The sequence below is a fragment of the Gopherus flavomarginatus genome, chromosome 2, assembly GCF_025201925.1.
Source record: "Gopherus flavomarginatus isolate rGopFla2 chromosome 2, rGopFla2.mat.asm, whole genome shotgun sequence".
Lineage (NCBI taxonomy): Eukaryota > Metazoa > Chordata > Testudines > Testudinidae > Gopherus > Gopherus flavomarginatus.
This window is the reverse complement of record NC_066618.1, coordinates 279,707,416-279,726,550: the sequence shown is the minus strand read 5'-3', so window position 1 is coordinate 279,726,550 and position 19,135 is coordinate 279,707,416. Positions and strand designations below refer to the sequence as shown.

The window sequence follows — 19,135 nt, the reverse complement described above, 5'->3', positions numbered from 1 at the left end:
AAAAAAGTCATTTCCCTCAGAATGAAAACTCAGCTAGACAATGAAGTGATTCCAAGACAGTATTTTTAACAAAGGGGTCACACCATTTTTTACAGCGTAACTTGTGATAAATACCGTGTCCTGGAGGCAGGGGATGGAAATGGGGGACATGGAGTGTGCATTTGTTTTTCCACCTAAATAAAAGCATTCTCTAGTGACCATAACTGCAGAAGGCGGCAACACTACTTGGCAGGCAGATGTCTATGAAGTGCCCCTGCTAGAAATGTTTATACTTTGTTCCTGTAAAATATACTGAGAATAGTGATAGGGCAGCACGGCACACAGTGTGTGTAACTTGTAATGGGGGGCGGTGTTTGTACATGTATATAAAGAATACACACAAGCACACACAATAGGAGGATAAAGAATGTCTTCCTATCATATTGGGTTTTTTGGTGGTTTAAAAAAAAAAACAAAAAAAAAAACCTCAAGTTTGCTGCAATCTGGTGCATTCTCCAGGCAAAAAATTGCTGTTCAGAAATATTTCAAATGGCTCCAGAGTCAAGTCATTCAGGCAGGGAGTTAGCAGTATCCTGAGATGAGAATGAACTCCCTCAGAGGCAGGGAACTGACAATAATCCCTCCATTTCATTTGTTGGTGGAATTAGAAGAACTCTCTTGTCCCCACCCCCCCAGCACATCAAAGCAGCACATACAGAGATGTCTGTTAAAACAAGCCCAGATTAGACAAGCAAGGCATGTATTCTGTAAACAGGAGAAAAGGACTTTTCATGTATTTTCTTTCCTCTTTGACAGATGCAAAGTAAGGAAAATTTTTACAGTACTTTTCAATTTGCTCTTCAGCATCACTTGCTTTCTGAATGGCTTGTATGGTGTCTCCTTTCCCAGCAACACTGATATCACACTTCAGGTATCCCTTGGCTCCCGTCCTAATGTCAGCAGGGTCTGTGAGAAGTGCCCACTTGTCACAAAACTGATGACCTGTAAAACATACAAGCTAATACAAGTCATGGAAGATGGGATACATTCCAGAAGACTGGAAAAGGGCAAATATAGTGGCCATCTATAAAATGGGAAATAAGGACAACCCAGGGAATTACAGACTAGTCAGCTTAACATCTGTACCTGGAAAGATAATGGAGCAAATAATTAAGCAATCAATTTGCAAACACCTAGAATATTATAATGTGATAAATAACAGTCAGCACAGATTTGTCAAGAATAAATTGTGTCAAACCAACCCAATAGCTTTCTTTGACAGGATAACAAGCCTTGTGGTTGAGGGCAAGTGGTAGATGTGGTATATCTTGACTTTAGTAAGGCTTTTGATAGCGTCTTGCATGACCTTCTCATAAACAAACTAGGGAAATACAACCTAGATGGAGCTACTATAAGGTGGATGCATAAAATCATTCCCAGAGAGTAGTTACCAGTGTTTCACAGTGTAGCACAAGCCGGAATCTGTAGATCCAGGCTCTGAGATTTGCTGCTGCAGGGTTTTTGTTTTGTTTTTTTTTGCAGTGAAGACATAGCTTCTGTGTTTCAGCTCCCTAGCTATAACATAGAATACCCCTTCCTCATAGGGATGCTGAAAAGTTAAATACATAAAAACTGTACTGCAGTGTAGATATTTGTTTTCTAGAACCATTCCAGTCTGTGACTCATAGAACTGGTCATAAATGTGAGGTAGGAGGAAATCAGCGAAATTCCTTCCTGGGCTGTTTATTTAAAATTTCAGAAAGTGCTTAACAGCTGTAGAGGTGATGATGCAAACGGGCTGGATCTTTTCCTCTCTATCCTGCTTTTTCTCTTTCTTCCTTTGGCCTTCTCTGTTGTTTTTCTCTTGTCATTTCACCATCCCACATGGTCCCTTTTCCAGTCTCCTCTCTATCTCCCCTCTTCCCTTCCTGACCTCCTCTCTTATACAACACACGGGACCAGATTTTCAAGCAGTCACCATACACAAATGATGCCAGTTTTTCACAAGAATTCATACTCCATTTAAGCACCTAAATAAGGGCCAGATTTGCAAAAACACCTAGTTTTCTGCAGCTAACTTTGCAACACTTAGCATGCAACATGCTGAGCTCTAAAAAAAAATTAATTCCAGCCATTTACTTTGGTGCCTAAAGAGAAGATGAGCTCTTTTGAAAACCTGGACCTTGGTGAATTGCTCTGTGATGGCCCCAAGAAGGGATTCAAGTGGCTGAAGAAGACAAACAGCAGAAAAAACATATGAAACAAAAGAGAAGTTAGAAAATGCATCTCCTACCTGGCTGATTATACACTGTCCCCAAATCTACTTTGAAGGAACCAATCAATAAGCTCCCGATCAGCTTGTTGTGCATAACCTGTTAAAGAAAGGCACATTAGAGATTCCCTTCCACTCAACATATGAAACACCATTCCAAGCAAAGATATTTAACATAGATGACAAAAGCAGCCACAGAAGCCAGTGGGGATCATATCTAACAAGAGACATAGACACCTTAGGGCTGATCAGTTTTTGTGCTGATTTAATTGTATGGGTTTAGAAACCAATATAGTTAAATCAGTGGAACGCACAGTTATAACAATATTAAACTACTTATATGTGTCCATTTAAACAAGCAAGAGGGAATATAAGCAGTTTTATCTCGGAATAATTGCATCCACACTAAGGGTTGTGCCTGTATTGGTTTCTAAACCAATAATTAAATTGGTACAAAAACTGTGTGTAGACAGAGGAGAAGAAATTACATTGTCACTTTCCAAAGCTTCAATATGTATTTTGCACAATGCGCCCAATGCTGAGCTCACAAAATGTCATTCTGTTGATGTCAGTGAGTGACACGGATGTAAACTGGTGCAAATGAGAGGAAGATCAGGTCCATGGGACACTTGCTCCATCCTTTCAGATTAGGGATTCAACAGCAGCATCTCCTGGTCAGATCATTCCCCCTCACATCTTGATTTGGTTTTCAAATCCCTGAGTGTGTGACAAGCAGGCTACTGGCCAGCAGCATTTCCTTGTGGTGGGGTTGGAAGAAAAGCTGTGTGAACCTTTTGTTATGAAAGAAATCTCACTGGTTTCGGGTTTAATTAAAAGTCTGGAACTCAACCCATGTTTGAGAAAAAGTTCACAAGAGCTAGCAGATTTTTCAGACAATCTTTGGCCAAACTGGGAGGAAAGATAGGCCTGAAACTAAAATCCTAGATCTGGGTTAGGATCTGAATTCATAGTTCATGTTTCTAGAACAGCCAAATCCACACACCCCAAACTTGTGAAGAATTCAAATTTGGATCTGGATTTTGAGCCCCCAAATTTGGAAGCACACGTATCCAGGGCTTCAGTTCTATATTTTCTAGACACAGATACAGACTTGCATTCAGGTTTTGGTTTGGATCTGTCATGGGGGAGATAGACCTTGAGTCTCCTCTCAAATCATAGGACTTGTAGCCCATGGATCATATGACCGTAGCATTCAGCAAGGCCTTCTGGGAAACTGAAGCAGCAGTCAACCTAATGCCAGACCAGTCAAATCACTAATATAGCATCCATCTAATTTTCAAGAAACCTGAGTTAAAATAGGCTTTGGGGTTCAAAGAAACCATGAAAACTCAGTGGTTTCACCTTGAAACCAGGGAAAACAACAGCTTTGGATGAATTTCACTTTGACTTTGTGGCTGCAATAGGAGCATGAACCCATGGAAACCAAACTGGCAGCTCCACTCCACATAAAACACTTTCACAAGTCCTGCACAACCAAAACCACGACATTTCATAAAGCTTTAGTTGGGGCAAGAAAGGGATCTATTAGAGCAAAGGTCAAGGGCATGGTCCAGTTCTCTCATTGCTCTCCTTTTATTTTTTCGCCCCTTTCCAGAGTCTGAGTGGATATTCAGGGATAGTCCCATGAGAAAACTACACTTTGTGGGCACATAGGGGCCTTCTGGTGTGAAGTGTGAGGAACCCCTGTGCAGAGGTGCTGGAACAATTTGTATAGTGGAGGTGCTGAGAGCCATTGAATCAAACTGTAAACCCTGTATATGATGGAAACCACTTCAAACCAGGGGCTGTGGCAGCACCTATGCCCCTGTGAGATTCTGAGTGTTCTCTATTCCCACTGAAGTCCCACAGGGCTCCACCCCTTGCAGGATGGGGCTCTTAAATTGACAAGGAAAATAAGTAACTAACAGCTCTTGTGCGCCGTGCTCTGTATGTAGTTTTTTCACTCTTATTTCTCAAGCTTCCCCTGCTGTCCAACCCTCCCCGCTCTCCACTCAGATGTAGTAAAGTGGGCAAGTTTGAAGTTTCAAATCAAACTCTTTTTCTTTTTTCCATGGGGGAGGGGAGAAAGGGAGAAGAAAGCACAATAACCATCTGAACAGCTAAAAACCCATGGTGGATTTTTTCACAATCAATAAACTCAAAAAATAACTGAACGGATTTTCTTCAAACTTTCCCGCTGAGAAGGAGCAGGAGGAATGTCAGTCTAGAATGTAACTGAGTAGTGGGGATAAGGGCTTAGAGTGAAAGTACAGTATCAATTATGCCTACAGCATTGAAAGGATGTTGCCATAATGTGTCTGAAGATGTTAACAAGAAGGAAATCCATTAGTTTTTAAGGGCTTAAGAGACAGAAAAGGACCCTGTTCTCCCCCAGGAGACTAACTGCTGGGCTGAGACATGGTAGTGCTGCTATATTATTTGCTTTCCTGAGGCTTCTAAACACAAGTCTGTACATTTCTATGATAATATGGATTCGGTGTGTGAGGGATTTGTAGTCTTGAAGGCTGTTAAACTTTGATTCTCCTCAGGCTAGCTTCAAACCAAGCAAACGTAGGAAGTTTTCCATCCCCTGTGGTGCTGTTTCTTGCCAGGACATGTATTTGCTCACTCATTCAATTTTATTCCCTTAACATGCTGGCTTTTTCTAAAGCCATGTTCCAAGATAACTGAAATGAATTCCTGATTATAATAGCATACATTAGCATTGTATTAGATTAGCATTTCCTTTATAAATGCCATATTTTGTTTATGACCTAATCATTACAATCTTGGGGCCAAATCCTCTCCTGGTGTAAGTCAAGTATCTCCATTGAATTCAATGCAACTAGACCAAGTTACACCAGCTGAGGCACTGGCCCATTTTCTGTGTTGAAACTTGGCATTCAGGCCGTCAACCCAGATGCTGACAAATGGTTAAGTTACCAAAGAAAAATTTAATCAGAAAAATTAGACATGGAAGTAAAATAACAGACATTTATCTGGTGAAGGCATTGTTGCAATTATAGTATAATTCAAAGAAGAAGATGTAGTGTAGAGAAAAAATGAATAAGCAAGATATTGATTTAATATGCTCTAATTACTTTTGTATCTTTTAAATATATGTAGATAAATGTATAGAATTCAAATGGAAGAAGTGTTTCTCTTGGGAAAATATCTACTCTTCTTACACAGCAAGTATCTTACAAAGACCTAATTCCATTCTTTATGGGTTTAATCCTGCGGGACAGCGCCAGGCACCAAAACGTGCATGCAATTGGGGTTGAAATACACATCTGTGCGAAAGGCCAACAAGGGTGCCTATGCACTAGTTGAGCCCTAATGAAGCTTTATATTAAAGGTATAAGAGGAGCTTAACTGGTCCAAAGACCTTGCGCCGGTGCTCTGCATAGGGTGAATTTCACCCTTATATGCCCAAGCTACATAGGCAACCACCACAACATTAGGTTGGAATTTGGAATACAAACTAGAAATTTGCTAACACAAGTGACTTGCTGGACCTCAAACTGGCCTTTCATACATGAAAATACCCACTTTGTGCACCCAACCAAGATAACTGCATTTGAAGCCCTGCACTTCTGATGGTATGAAAATTGAGACTAGATCCTGGCTCTTCAAATACATAGTGAACATCTCCATGAATCTTGCAACAAGAGGTTTTGTATACATGGATCCACGTGACTCTTAGACAGCCATCTGGTTCTGCCACTCAAATGTGGGCCCTGTTCTGATCTAGGCCTGGTGTTTTTGTTGTAAATGGGCAAAGTACTTCATTAAAAAAAAAAAAAAAAGAACCTTTCCCAATACCTTGAACCATTGTTCACTTCTCTGACCAAATTCAAACGGAACCATTTTTAATGGTTTTTAAATTTTTGGATGTGAGGCTGGGACTGGAAGCAGAAATGCTGAAATACTACATGAGAGGCAAGGCTTGTGGTATTTCTAGCTACGAATACAAGTGGCACTGCCTCATATCTCTTTAGCAGTTCTTGCTCAAGTTCCAGCCCAGTTTTAGGTTTGAAAAAGGCTTGGGATACATATATAGGACTAGATGCTCTGCTGGTGTAAATCAATGTAGCTCCACAGAAGTCTGAAGAGTCATCCCTAAACTATAGATACTTGTCCAAACCCCAAAACCAATACCTGCTTAGATACTCTCATCATCTGGGGCTTCAATGGGAAACAAAAGTGCACTTCCTTGGTATCATTCTATTTGCTCGTGTGAACCATTCAACTACTGATTTATCTCTGGGGAAAGTGCAAATTAGATCATAGAATCATAGAATATTAGGGTTGGAAGAGACGTCAGGAGGTCATCTAGTCCCAGCCCCTGCTCAAAGCAGGACCAACACCAACTAAATCATCCCAGCCACGGCTTTGTCAAGCCGGGCCTTAAAGACTTCTAAGGATGGAGATTCCACCTCCTCCCTAGGTAACCCATTCCACCACCCTGCTTCACCACTCTCCTAGTGAAATCGTTTTTCCTAATATCCAACCTAGACCTCCCCCACTGCAACTTGAGACCATTGCTTCTTGTTCTGTCATCTGCCACCACTAAGAACAGCCTAGCGCCATCCTCTTTGGAATCCCCCTTCAGGTAGTTTTTTGAAAGCTGCTATCAAATCCCCCCTCACTCTTCTCTTCTTCAGACTAAATAAGTCCAGTTTCCTCAGCTTCTCCTTGTAAGTCATGTGCCCAACCCCCCTAATCATTTTCGTTGCTCTCCGCAAGACTCTCTCCAATTTGTCCACATCCCTTCTCTAGTAGGGGGACCAAAACTGGAGACATTACTCCAGCTGTGGCCCCACCAATGCAGAATAGAGGGGAATAATCACTTCCCTCGATCTGCTCGCAATGCTCCTACTAATACAGCCCAATATGCCCTAAGTCTCCTTGGCAACGAGGGCACACTGCTGACTCATATCCAGTTCTCATCCACCGTAATCCCCAGGTCCTTTTCTGCAGAACTGCTGCTTAGCCAGTTGGTCCCCAGCTTGTAGCGGTGCATGGGATTCTTCCTTCTTAAGTGATCTATACCTGTTTTACATATTAAACCTCTCAATGCTATGCGAAACACACACATTCCCCACAGCATACTTTAAATGCTTCTTCATTCCTAGAATCAATTATTTTAGGAACATATTCCTGGCAGAGATTAGCAGTTAATTCAGAGCCACACAGCTTTCATCAGGTGCATGAAACCATCTTTGACAAAATAAGTATCTGTATCTTTGTTCATTTCAGTATTCAAAGCAAGACTGATTGGGACAGTTGGATTTGCTCCTTGGGGTTTCACCACAACAGAGTCAATGCAGTACTGAGCATAGCAACTTAACTTGCAGTTGGGTTCCTTCTCCTCCTGAGTAACAAGCAACAATTAAAATGCTAGGATTGTCTTAGCACTGGTATTGCTCATGCCTAAAGAGCTGGAATGCAGCTTTCAATATGAACTTGGGTTGTGGCTGAAGAACTGAGATAAGCACCGCCCGCCCCTTGCCCCCCCAAAATAAAAAGTTTCAGCTCAATAAACTGAGAAAAACTGATGTGAAGGTTAAAAATTAAAGGGATGAAGACAACAATGAGGGCTCCATTAACACTGGGTGAAATTCATCCTCTACAGAGGACCAGTGTGAGGCAAATGCGCCACTCAAATATCCAACCAACTAACACACTGTTCACTAGTTTATAATTTACTTTCAAAAAGATGCCCATGAAAATTCACACTGGATCTGGCTGTTGGGTTGTTTTAAGTCTCTTTAAGTCATTGCCACTTCTACCTTTCCCCATTCCTGACTTCACCTTAGCGCACAACCTCATGATACCATTTCCATTTAAAACAAATTTTTTCTCTTTTTATGAACATCACTGTTAGGCCTAGTATAACACACACAGCCAAATATTTGATCCTTGTTTAATAAAAAAACATAAAACTTCCCAAAATACTTACAGAGATTTTGATAATTTTGTCAAACAAATGCATTTGAGGTCCAATGAAGTCAAACACAAAATACTGTGGAAAAACAAAATTGCAGATTAGTATTGTCCTTATGCTGTCTTTAGCAAGCACTATTTGCCACACAGTTTGAAGTTCTGGCCTAATCTAATATACTTGCACATATGCTTCTAAGTGATTATTTTTAAACACACACTACATTTATTTAAGAGCTCTAAATCTAAAAGGTAGAGGCAGAGAAGATAGGAAGCCCAGAAGAAGAAATAATTTGGTTTGCTTTGGAAGTTATTTTATCAAACTCCTTGTGTAACTTGCAAAAGCAAGTGTCAGAGCGATTTGAACTTGGAGAGTGTGATGGTGGGTTGGGGAAACTAGTCTGGGAAAAGCTCATGAATGAAGGATGGGAGTGGTAGAGGAGGAATGAGACACGGCGAGTCATGTCCTCGGCTGATCAGATTGGAGGGAACATGAAAAGAGAGAGGTTGAGAAATGCAGAATGGAGCAGAGTTGTCACTTTTGCTCTTCCATAGTTTAAATTTTAACAGCTTGCTGACAAACTTCACAAGTCCGAGAGATAAGATTGCTTTTGTCATTAATCTCTAGTCACTGTAATATGAACAATCACCATTCTGCAACCATTTCAGACAGCATCTTCCCAACTGCAAGATACTCACTTCATTGTAAAATGGAGCATTTGTGCCTTCTTTGACTGTTGTTTGCTTCTTTTCATCTCCAATCTCTATGATCACCACTGGATCAATATTCTCACCAACTAATTGCCGGGCTTCAATGATTGTTATTGCGATCTGCAGGACACAGATACAACACATGCACAAAAACAGCCTCAGATTCAATCCCAGCAGTTATTTTAATTAGCATAAGTAGTGTTATTATAAGTGTGTGCATGCAGTCTACTCACCTGATAATTCTGGGATTTTATTTCGCCATCATGAATTTTGGACACCAGTTTTGCTCTGTTTAAATTATAGAACAGAATATTATGCATCACCCATCAAAAATGTTACATTCTTGTTCTTTGACACATGCTCAAGAGACATGTTTAGTACCATTTTCCTTGAAACGACTATTTTTTAGTGACTTGTTTTGAGATGGGCTACTTGATTTTATATCACCAGCATTCACTTCAAATGTGAGCCCTGGGATATTTCTCGGGGATAATGATACTAAGCATTTCCATATCTCCCCAAAACAGCTTTATGTTTCTTCACATTTTATCTTAATGCTTAGTATGAAAATGCAAAGAGGGAATTAATGCCGGGATCTGAAAATCTCTGTCTGATTCTTATCCAGTTCATAGATTCGTAGATTTTAAGGTTGGAAGGGACTATTATGATCATTTAGCCTGACCTCCTGCATAACACAGGATATGATATTCTAACTTCATCAGACCTGCCTCTCTCTCTCTCTCTGTTCATAGATAGATATCCTATACATTGATATATGATATATGTAACCCCTGCTTTCTTGGAGTGGCACTCTGTCCCCCTCTAGTGGTGTCTAGCCCAGGGGAGATTAATAAGTCTGCTACTGGTTTGGCTAACAGAGACATATTTTTTAGCTCAGGCAGTAGAGGTTCATGCATTAAGTTCCAGAGGTCCCAGGTTTGATCCCCACTGCCGATACCCCTGTGTGGGTCAGCATTTTGTAACAGACGCATGTCTCCTAGCCAAGGTTGTAGCAGGCTCATCAATCTCTAAGGGACCTAAACTGCACTAGAGGGGACACGATGCCACTCTGAGCAAGCAGACATTACATACATACGAAGTAACTCTGCACATGCAGAGTATTATATAGCTATAGATATATAGCAGATATAAATACAGGGTATGATACAATGCTCACTGAAATAAATGAAAGAATTCCTGCTGACTATAGTGGGACTTGGATCAGACTCATTTTTTTTCCCAGATCATCAACCATGACAACTCTCAAGATTTCTGTCCTCTTTCTCTAACTCACTTTCATTAGCAGCTTAATCCTGGTCCTCTCTCCATTACTCACATTCTGCAGTGACCTGTGTCTGGTGACAATCACAATATACCATGTAGAAGTACAGCAGGCTAGAGATCCATACTTTCAGCAAGTTGATATTCTAGCCATGGAGTGTGCTGCCAACAGCAGTGCTGTCACCAAGAAGAACGGGATGGGGAATAACTGGAAATGTTAGTAATGCAGCAAAGTACCTTTTCCTCTGCAGCCCTGCAGGTGCAAAGCCGCTTGAAGATGCAGTGTCATCATACATGAAATCACCCTCTCCCGCTTCTTGTCCTCCAGATATCTCGTGGTGAAGACTGTCACTTTCATCGTGCTCACCTAATTAACAAAAAAATAAAGAAAATTTATCCCCTTCTGTCATAGACTCATAGAAATGTAGAGCTGGAAGGGACCCTAAGAGGTCCTCTTGTCCATTCTTCTGCACCAATGTAGTACCACGTATAACTATGACCATCTCTGACAGGTGTTTAACCTGTTCTTAAAATCCTCCAATGAAGGGGATTCCACAACCCTATTTGGTAATCTATTCCAGTGCTTAATTATCCTTATAGTTGCAAATTTTTCCCCATATCTAACCTAAATCTCCCTTGTTTCAGATTAAGCCAATTATATCTTGTACTATCTTAAATGGACATGAAGATCAACTGATCACCATCCCCTTTCTAACAGCCCTTAACCTCTTTGAAGACTGTTACCAGGTTCCCTCTTAGTTTTCTTTTCTCAAAATTAAATATACAGTACGCAGATTTTTTAACCTTCCTCACCGGTCAGGTTTTCTTAATCTTTTATCATTATTGTGGCTCTTCTCTGGACTCTTCAGTTTGTCCATATGAGCATCTTTTTCAAGTTTGGTGCCCAGAATTGGACACAGTACTCTGCTGAGGCCTCACCAGTGCCAAATAGAGTGGAATAATTACTTCCCGTGTCTTACATACAACACTCTTGTTAATACACCCCAGAATTATTTTAGGGTGGGGGGTTTTGAGGTGGTGGGAAGGGGGTTCAACTGCATCACATTTTTGGCTCATTTTTAATTTGTGATCCACTATAATTCCCCGATCCTTTTCAGCAGTACTACTACCTAGCCAGTTATTCCTCATTTTCTAGTTGTGCATTTGATTTTTCCTTCCTAAGTGTAGTACTTTGTGCTTGTCTTTACTACATTTCATCTTGTTGATTTCAAAACAATTCTCCAATTTATCAAGAATTCTAATCTTGTCCCCTACATTGCTTGCAACTCTTTCCAGCTTGGTGTGATCTGCAAAGTTTATAAACAGGCTCTCCACTCCATTAACTGAGTCATTAATGAAAATATTGAACAGTACTGGACCCAGGACTGATCCCTGCAGGACCCCACTAGATATGCCCTCTCAATTTGACAACTACTCTGAGTGTGGTTGCTCAATCATCCATGCACTCATCTCATAGTAATTTCATCTAGACCTCATTTCACTAGTTTGTTTATAAGAATGTCAAGTGGGACTCTGTCAAAAGCTTTACTAAAATCAAGGTATATTACATCTATTGCTTCCCCCTATTCACTAGGCCAGTCATTCTGTCAAAAGAAGGACATTCGGTTACTCTGTTCTTGACAAATCCATGTTGGCTATTACTTATCACCCTATTGTCCTCTAGGGATTACAAACTGATTGTGTAATAATTCATTCCAGTATCTTTCCAAGTATCAAAGTCAGGCTGACTGGTCTATAACTCCCCAGTCCTCTTTGTTCTCCTTCTTAAAGATAGGTACTATGCTTACCCTTCTTCAGTCCTCTGGGACCTTACCCACCTTCCATGACTTCTGAAAGATAATCGCTAACAGTTCCAAGATTGCTTCCACTAGTTCCTTAAGTACCTTAGGGTGAACTTCATCGGGCACTGCTGACTTGAATACATCTAATTTATTTAAGTATTCTTTAACCTACTCTTTCCCTATTCCGGCTTTTGTTTCGGCACCCTTGTTAATATTGATTATGTTAAGCATCTGGTCACAATTAACTTTTTTTTAGTGAAGGCTGAAGCAAAATAGGAGTTAAACACCTCAGCCTTCTTGGTGTCATCTGGTATTAGCTCTCCTTCCTGGCTAAGTGGCGGACCTACATTTTCCTTCATCCTTTTCTTAAAGGTGTTTGACTCCTTCTTCCATTAAAGATAATAATGAACAAAGCAGTGTTTCCAGCAGGAAGTATATCCCACCTGTGCTCTGTAGCCTGCACTGACTTCCAATTGAAACTCTAAATCAATGCAGGCTGGCTTAGAGACTACATCTCTGCTGTATACTGCCATTAAGATAGGCAGAGCACTCAGGCTAACAACTCCCAGATGTAAACTGGAAGAGGTGGGAAGTGAGTCATTTGCCATGAGGGGACATCAGCTCTGAAACTCACTACCTGCCTCTGTGCACTTGGCCTGACAGAACCCAAATCTGCTATTCTCTGTGGCACAGCGCAAAGCTTTTCAGTTTGTGCAGGCTGCCCCCAGTGGGGGGTAGTTAACTAGGGGGGAGTGAGTTATGGAGATAGTTTTAATTTGGGGTGACTTTGAAGGATTTTTACGCAAACATGGTAAATGCTGCAGTTCAGCAACAGTTACGGCATGTGTCCAAAACATGAAGGCCATTGAAGTTGGCTGCCCAACTGGAAACACTTGAAGGGTAAAACTGATGCACTCAAAACCAGAGGACACTTTTGAAAGTGTTTCCTTTAACCTCTCTATGCCTGTGTACCCCATCCGCAAGATGGGGCTGCTAATAATACTTCCTTCCCTGAGAAGTTGTGAAGCTACTACCAACCATGTGTGAGAGGCACTCAGGTAGCATGGTGATGAGAGACACAGAAAAGCCTGTAAATACAAGGGTCGGAAAACTTGGACATGGAGGCATCTTCATAAACATTGGTATGGTTCTGATTGAAGCCTAGGACTTCAACCTCAACTGGCATAAATTGGCATTGCTCCATCAGGACCAGCTGCACTAATTTAGCCCTAAGGGCCCCTCTCTACATTTTTCTTTTGTTCTGCTTCTGCATTGCTGCAGTGTCATGATCGTTGCCCCTGTCCTATTGACTCTAGCATGTGGTGTTTGATTACTGCACTTTATTGCTTTACTTTGTTTACTTTGTAGGCTAAAACACTCAGAATTCTTTTCCAGCTGGGAACGGCCATGTGCCAGAATTATATTCTGTCAAGAAAAATCTTTTGTTCCTTTTTATCAATGAAAAATGTTAAATAATTTTGTAATGGTTTTCCTTTAAAATTTCCTTATGCTATCTGAGCAGATATTTTTGATCAGCCACAAATATTGCCTTGTGTGAATTCACTGATAGAAAATGAAAATGATTCAGCCAATGGAACATGATCCCACAGTGTACTCTTTCTTTGATACATCTTGTGAGCTCCAGCAGGAGACAAAATCCTCAGTCAGAACCGAGAAGGAACCTGCTGTCATGTTAAAAGATTTCTCCCATAGTCCAGATGTTTAGTAATCAAGGGCACTAATGATGTGTATGAAGGTGCAACACAGTGATGTAGATGTCTAATGGCAGAATCTGCTGTATTAAGCAGTTGCTGAAACATGAGTGTTTGCATGGAAAAGTGCAGCAGATTTCACTAATGAAAGCAATGTAACATATTGTAAAAAAACAGGACCACCTAGGAACTTAGTGGTTATTGCTATGCTGCACACCATGCTCCCTCAGAACTACATGGCAGTAGTACATACAAAAGTCAGATCTTCCTTCTCCAATAGCTCAAGCCCTTGCCATGTGAGCTAAAGGAGAATCGCCTTTGGTGTAGCAGCTGTTAGCAATATAGTGTTTATGACACACAGTAAAGTAATTCTGTTTCTTTACAATAGAGGGTCATAATATACATACATACCAGCCAGCTCTTTATTGTATAATAATTCATAGATTGCAGTAAACACACTGTAATCCACATTTTAAAAGACCCCACAGAATTCAAGGCATGGCCTCACACCTAGGATTTGTGAGACTCAACTAACCCCTTCTCTATAAGATAGCTGATGTGATGGAGGTGAAAGGGAGAGCTATAGGATTAGGAGAGTAAAGTAGTGGGGGAAGATACCTCAGAGAATTTCATGTGAGTTTGGAAGAGAGAAGTGCAGTAGGAAAAGGAGAAATAGGAACCTGTGTATATTTTGGATGCAAGATCCATGTATAGATAAAATTTTAATTAGTATTTAAAATGACTGGACTATAATTCTATCTCAGGCTTCCAATAATCACACAAACCACTAAGTTTTTTCTCTTGTGATTTACAACTTCTGAATGGAATCACAGTGACCTGCATGGAATTTCAAATTTCCTGTAACTTAATCAATATGTATCAAGAAAGATTGAACTGTCCAATACTCAGTGCTTTCCTAAAGGAAAAATGGTTTTGACCATTTATTTCTATAATATTAGACTAATTTCAGATGCTATAGTCTGCACTCATATGATCTCTAAGTGCCTTTGACCAAACAGCTAATCCTGTAGGAGTTGGCTGTCTTTATATTTAGTTAGGACTGATATGGAATTTACTGCCCATTTTATCATTTCTTAAACCAATAGTTGTAAGGCTCAATTCAAATGATTTTACAGGTGAAGTTAGGGATAAAATAATCTCACCCTTATTCTCTTTTCTAACCAAGTGTAATATTGATTTACTAGGCCTTACCCGCTGCACCTTTGTTTTCAATAATTAACCCCTTCTCGCCTTTTTTCTTCTTCTTCAGCTTTATGCCAGCAAACAGCCCCTTTCTGAAAAAAGAAGTTAAACAAAATCATAGGAAAGATAGCTTCAAGTTTTGTTCTACACAGACATCCAATTTCATTTCAGCAGATGTTATTATCCAAGTAAGATTGTTACTTTATATTCCATTTCCCCTGCTACAAAAGTAATAAAAGCAGACAAGGAAAAAATTTCTATTGTGTTTTTGTGCTTTATTCTGGCTTTATTCTATTTGTGAATTTACGAACATACAGAGCAATATATTTATTTATTTACTTCTTACAGAACGTACTGGTAACTTTATTTCAAACAAAGGCAACCAATCAGTGGTCAAGAAAGGAAAGCCAAGCTAGGCTTCTATTTCTATTGACTTCCCACATGACATAATTACTGAGCATGATGAGACCAAAGCCGTATTTGCTAGTTTAAAAGCATCTTGGCAGATTAAGTTTACAGGTTCCAAGTCAAAAGCAGCTTTTCAGTGAATTAAAATAAACATACAATGTTTGTTTAGGCATACTTCAACCACCATCTTGTTGGCTGCGCTGCTGCCAGATCTCTTGCTTCAGTGACATGAAATGCAATACAAAAAAGGCATTCTGCATGGAAGGGACTCAGGGCTCAATTCTGCTTCTGATTAAGTCAATGGCAAAACTCCCACCAACCTCAGCAAGAGCAGTTTTAGGTCCCTGGGTTGAAACACTTAAAGCAAAAGTGCTAAACCCCATTCTCCCAGCTCTGGAACAGATCCAGGTTGTGCTTTCAGAGTTCTGTTCTATTTCCCTTTTTACTTTTGTGTTTCCATTTTCATGGCACCACAGCCCTTTAAAATGTGTGTCAAACTGGTTTTAAACATGGAAGAGAAAGCCAAAAGCTCCTCAAATGTCATATAAAACACTTTCTGCTGAAAGAATATTACAGTATTTCCTCCCCTAGCAAGGTTCAACAAGGGTGAGGGGAAACGTAAACCATCCACCCACCCATTTCTGGCTACATGACTCCCCAATACTCTGTCCCATTTATTATTATTTGTATTGCAGTAGCTCCTAGGAGCTCCAGCCTGGACCATTGTGCTTGATGCTGTACAGACACAGAACAAAGACAGTCCTTGCCTTTGACAGGGTGTACCAGCCCCACACTGGTGAGGGGAGGATTAAAGAACTGCTCTGGGCCCAAGAGGCCGCATCCCGCTACTTCTGCTGGGCATGTTACCAGTGGAGGGAGCAATTACCAGGAAGCAACTCAGCTCAGTATGGGCTGACCAAGGAGGGACCAACTGAGTGCAGCAGCCTCCTGCTGGGAAGCCTCCAGGACTCAACGTTGCCTGGACCAAGCCCTGCATATACCTAATAAATAAATAAGGACTGAGCCCTATCACTGAGCAGCTAGAAATCCATTGACTGCAGGAGCTGAGGGCGATGATTTGCTGTTGCCAGTGGAAGAGACTCCAGAGATGGATCAGAGGGGAATGCAGGAAGCATCCTAAGTCCAGCTGGGACGACATCGGAGGGACTGGAACAAGGGTAGGAAGTGACCCAAGGAGTAACCTTGTGTAAACCATGCCTGCTTGGTGTGGCACTCTGTCCCCCTCTAGTTGCAGCTACAACAGCTAGAGATTGATGAGCTTGCTACAGCCTTGGCTAAAAGACATGTCTTTTGGCTCATGCATTAAGCTCCAGAAGTCCCAGGTTTGATCCCAGCCAACAACGGCATTACATATGCTTAGGGGTATCAGTCCCTGAACCCTGTCCAAGGGCTACTGTTTTGAAGGGCCAAGGGTTGGAACCCAGTGGAGTAGGATTGGCATGGGTTCCTGCACCTCATCAGTGGGCGACACTACCCTGGAACTACAGCTGCTAGGCAAAGTGGCTGTTGGACTCTTGCCGGTGGGCGACAGTACCATGAGCTATTGCTACTAGGCAAAGCAGCCTTTTAACTCTTGTGATTGGGCCATGTTTTCCCAAACTGTAACTGCCAGGGAAATTGACCCTTGGACTCTTTCTGTTAGGTGTTATGCACTGGAGTATCACCATTAGATAGTAGTGCTGGCCTGGGGCACACAGGCAAACCCCCCACAGTGCCCCAAACAATTTACAATCTAAGTAATCCTGGTGTAGTCCAGTCAAATGTTTCAGCTTGCTAGGTCTTATCTCTATAATGAGCCATGAAAAATAGGTCCAAACATTACAAACTTTGGAGATGTTTTCATCCTGAGCTGCGCTGACAACCTCTAACCATTTTTCTACTGCAGTAGGACACAGATTTTCCTGGAACAAAGCATCTATCACTAGTTCATTGTCAATTGCCTCATTTAGTCCTCTTCTAATCAAAGTTGTCCATCTAAGGGAGTGGTGTGTACTACATGGGCCAGAATTTCAGAAAAGTGTGCATGTGACTGAATATGCAAAAATGCACAAACTTTGCAAACCTAACTTATGGACACAACTGTAGCAATTTATATATGCAGTCGCAGTGAGTACATGTACAAATTCATAATTGCATGCACAACTTTCTGAATATCAGCCGAAGAGATAAAATAGGTGTCAAAGGCGTATAAACAGAGTTTTGCATGGCTCTGTGAGTTTATGATGGTCTGCTTCAAAATCCTATCTCTTCCTGAGCTTATTTTTTTAAATGCTGATCATAGCTAGATGCTGACTCCAAGACTTCTCTGTCCCAGTGCAGCATTGTCGTCCCTATCACATATAATAAATATTCAGGAACCAGTCTTGTCAGGAAAAAAGGTCCAGAACATTTTATTAACTGTAGAAGCACTCAGCTCAGTCTAAGTCTGTACAGGCTTCTGGAAAAATCTCATTCACAGTGGCCGTGCTCCAAGCCTTATGATGGGCATTCACATAGTACTCCCATACTATATATCTAGGAATGTATAAACATGTTCAAAAGCACGATGTCAGCTCATCTGCATAATCACTCTCATGTTACTAACTTGATACCTATGCCACACTTCTGTTCCAAGGGCAGTGGTTAAGGATGGCCCATTTTCTCCCATCCTCTATCTGAATTCCAGAAGTATACAGATAATTACATACAAAAATATATTTTAAAAAATGTTATTTAGGTTGCAAAGTCAAGCACTTGAAAGTTAAGAAGTGCCAGATTTATAGATGTCTGTGCAATTTTTATTCAGCCCCCTGAGCGTCTAACTTTTGCAATAAGTGAGGCAAATGTCTTGTGCAAAAGAAAATGTGATTAAGTTGTTAAATTTTACAATGTGCATTCACAAAGGTGCCAAATTAATGTTGCATGAGCAACTGTATGTCTGGTGTTTCCTAACTTTTAAGTGCTTGACTTGGCAACCCCAATAATATTCTTTTAACATAGTTTTTGTATGTAATTTCCTAGATTTTTTAAAGGAAAAAGATTTTTAAAATTCTAATATGGACAATTGTATCAACCTTCCCATCATGCATCATCATTCAAGGTTTGAACAGATGCTTTTTGAAAAAAAAAAATCTATCAAAAAGCAGTTTCCAAGGAAAGTTTGTGTCCACCCTACTGAAGAGACAGCTGCAGCATCTTTGGAACCCATTGCAGTGTAACATCACTGGCGCCAAACTGTGAATGGATGGAGTGATGCATGGACTCATGGTCCAAATGTTGTATGGCTGCCAAAGCCTTCACCTCCTGACTTGTGACCCTTAAACTCCTTCAGAATGAAAACAATAAAGACACTACTCTAACATTAACCACTAGTCTCACACTACAAATAGTCACTCAGATGTATCCTTTACTAGTAACCTACAGAGAAACTGAGAGCCTAAACTGAAAACTCAGGGGTGTGTAGAGGCTGAAAGTGTGAGTGTGGAGGTACACACGTTCACTGACATTTCACCAACCCAGAAGAAGGGGTGAGCAGCCAGACTGGGGACAATGGAGCACCTTGGTGCAGACCCACAATCGGATGGAGTTTCACAGCCAAAAGTTTCATCTGTGTGATCAGTTCAAAGGAAAACTATTTCCCAATGCAGGGGAGAGGTCAAGAAAACAAATCAGCCACCGTGGAGAACTGACCTAGCAATTTTTTCTAGGAAACACGTGTCAGACCAGATGATCATAGTGGCCCCTTGTGACCTCAGAATCTGTGACTATGCCAATCACACACTGATGTCTGTTACATAAAAACTAGTTAAATTCTTTAGAAA

General features: G+C 40.9%; 1 protein-coding gene across 2 annotated transcripts in view; it reads right to left on the bottom strand.

Moving 5' to 3' along the window:
• Positions 1 to 19,135, bottom strand: part of FER1L6 (fer-1 like family member 6) — a 140,628-nt gene that overhangs the window by 89,269 nt on the left and 32,224 nt on the right. For both annotated transcript variants that reach the window (XM_050940492.1, XM_050940491.1), the window contains exons 2-8: positions 14,916 to 14,998; positions 10,427 to 10,556; positions 9,142 to 9,196; positions 8,897 to 9,028; positions 8,217 to 8,279; positions 2,273 to 2,351; positions 825 to 981 (exon numbers count right to left, since the gene is read on the bottom strand). In XM_050940492.1, the coding sequence (XP_050796449.1) occupies positions 825 to 981; positions 2,273 to 2,351; positions 8,217 to 8,279; positions 8,897 to 9,028; positions 9,142 to 9,196; positions 10,427 to 10,556; positions 14,916 to 14,998 (699 nt within the window). The remainder of the gene's footprint in view (positions 1 to 824; positions 982 to 2,272; positions 2,352 to 8,216; positions 8,280 to 8,896; positions 9,029 to 9,141; positions 9,197 to 10,426; positions 10,557 to 14,915; positions 14,999 to 19,135) is intronic.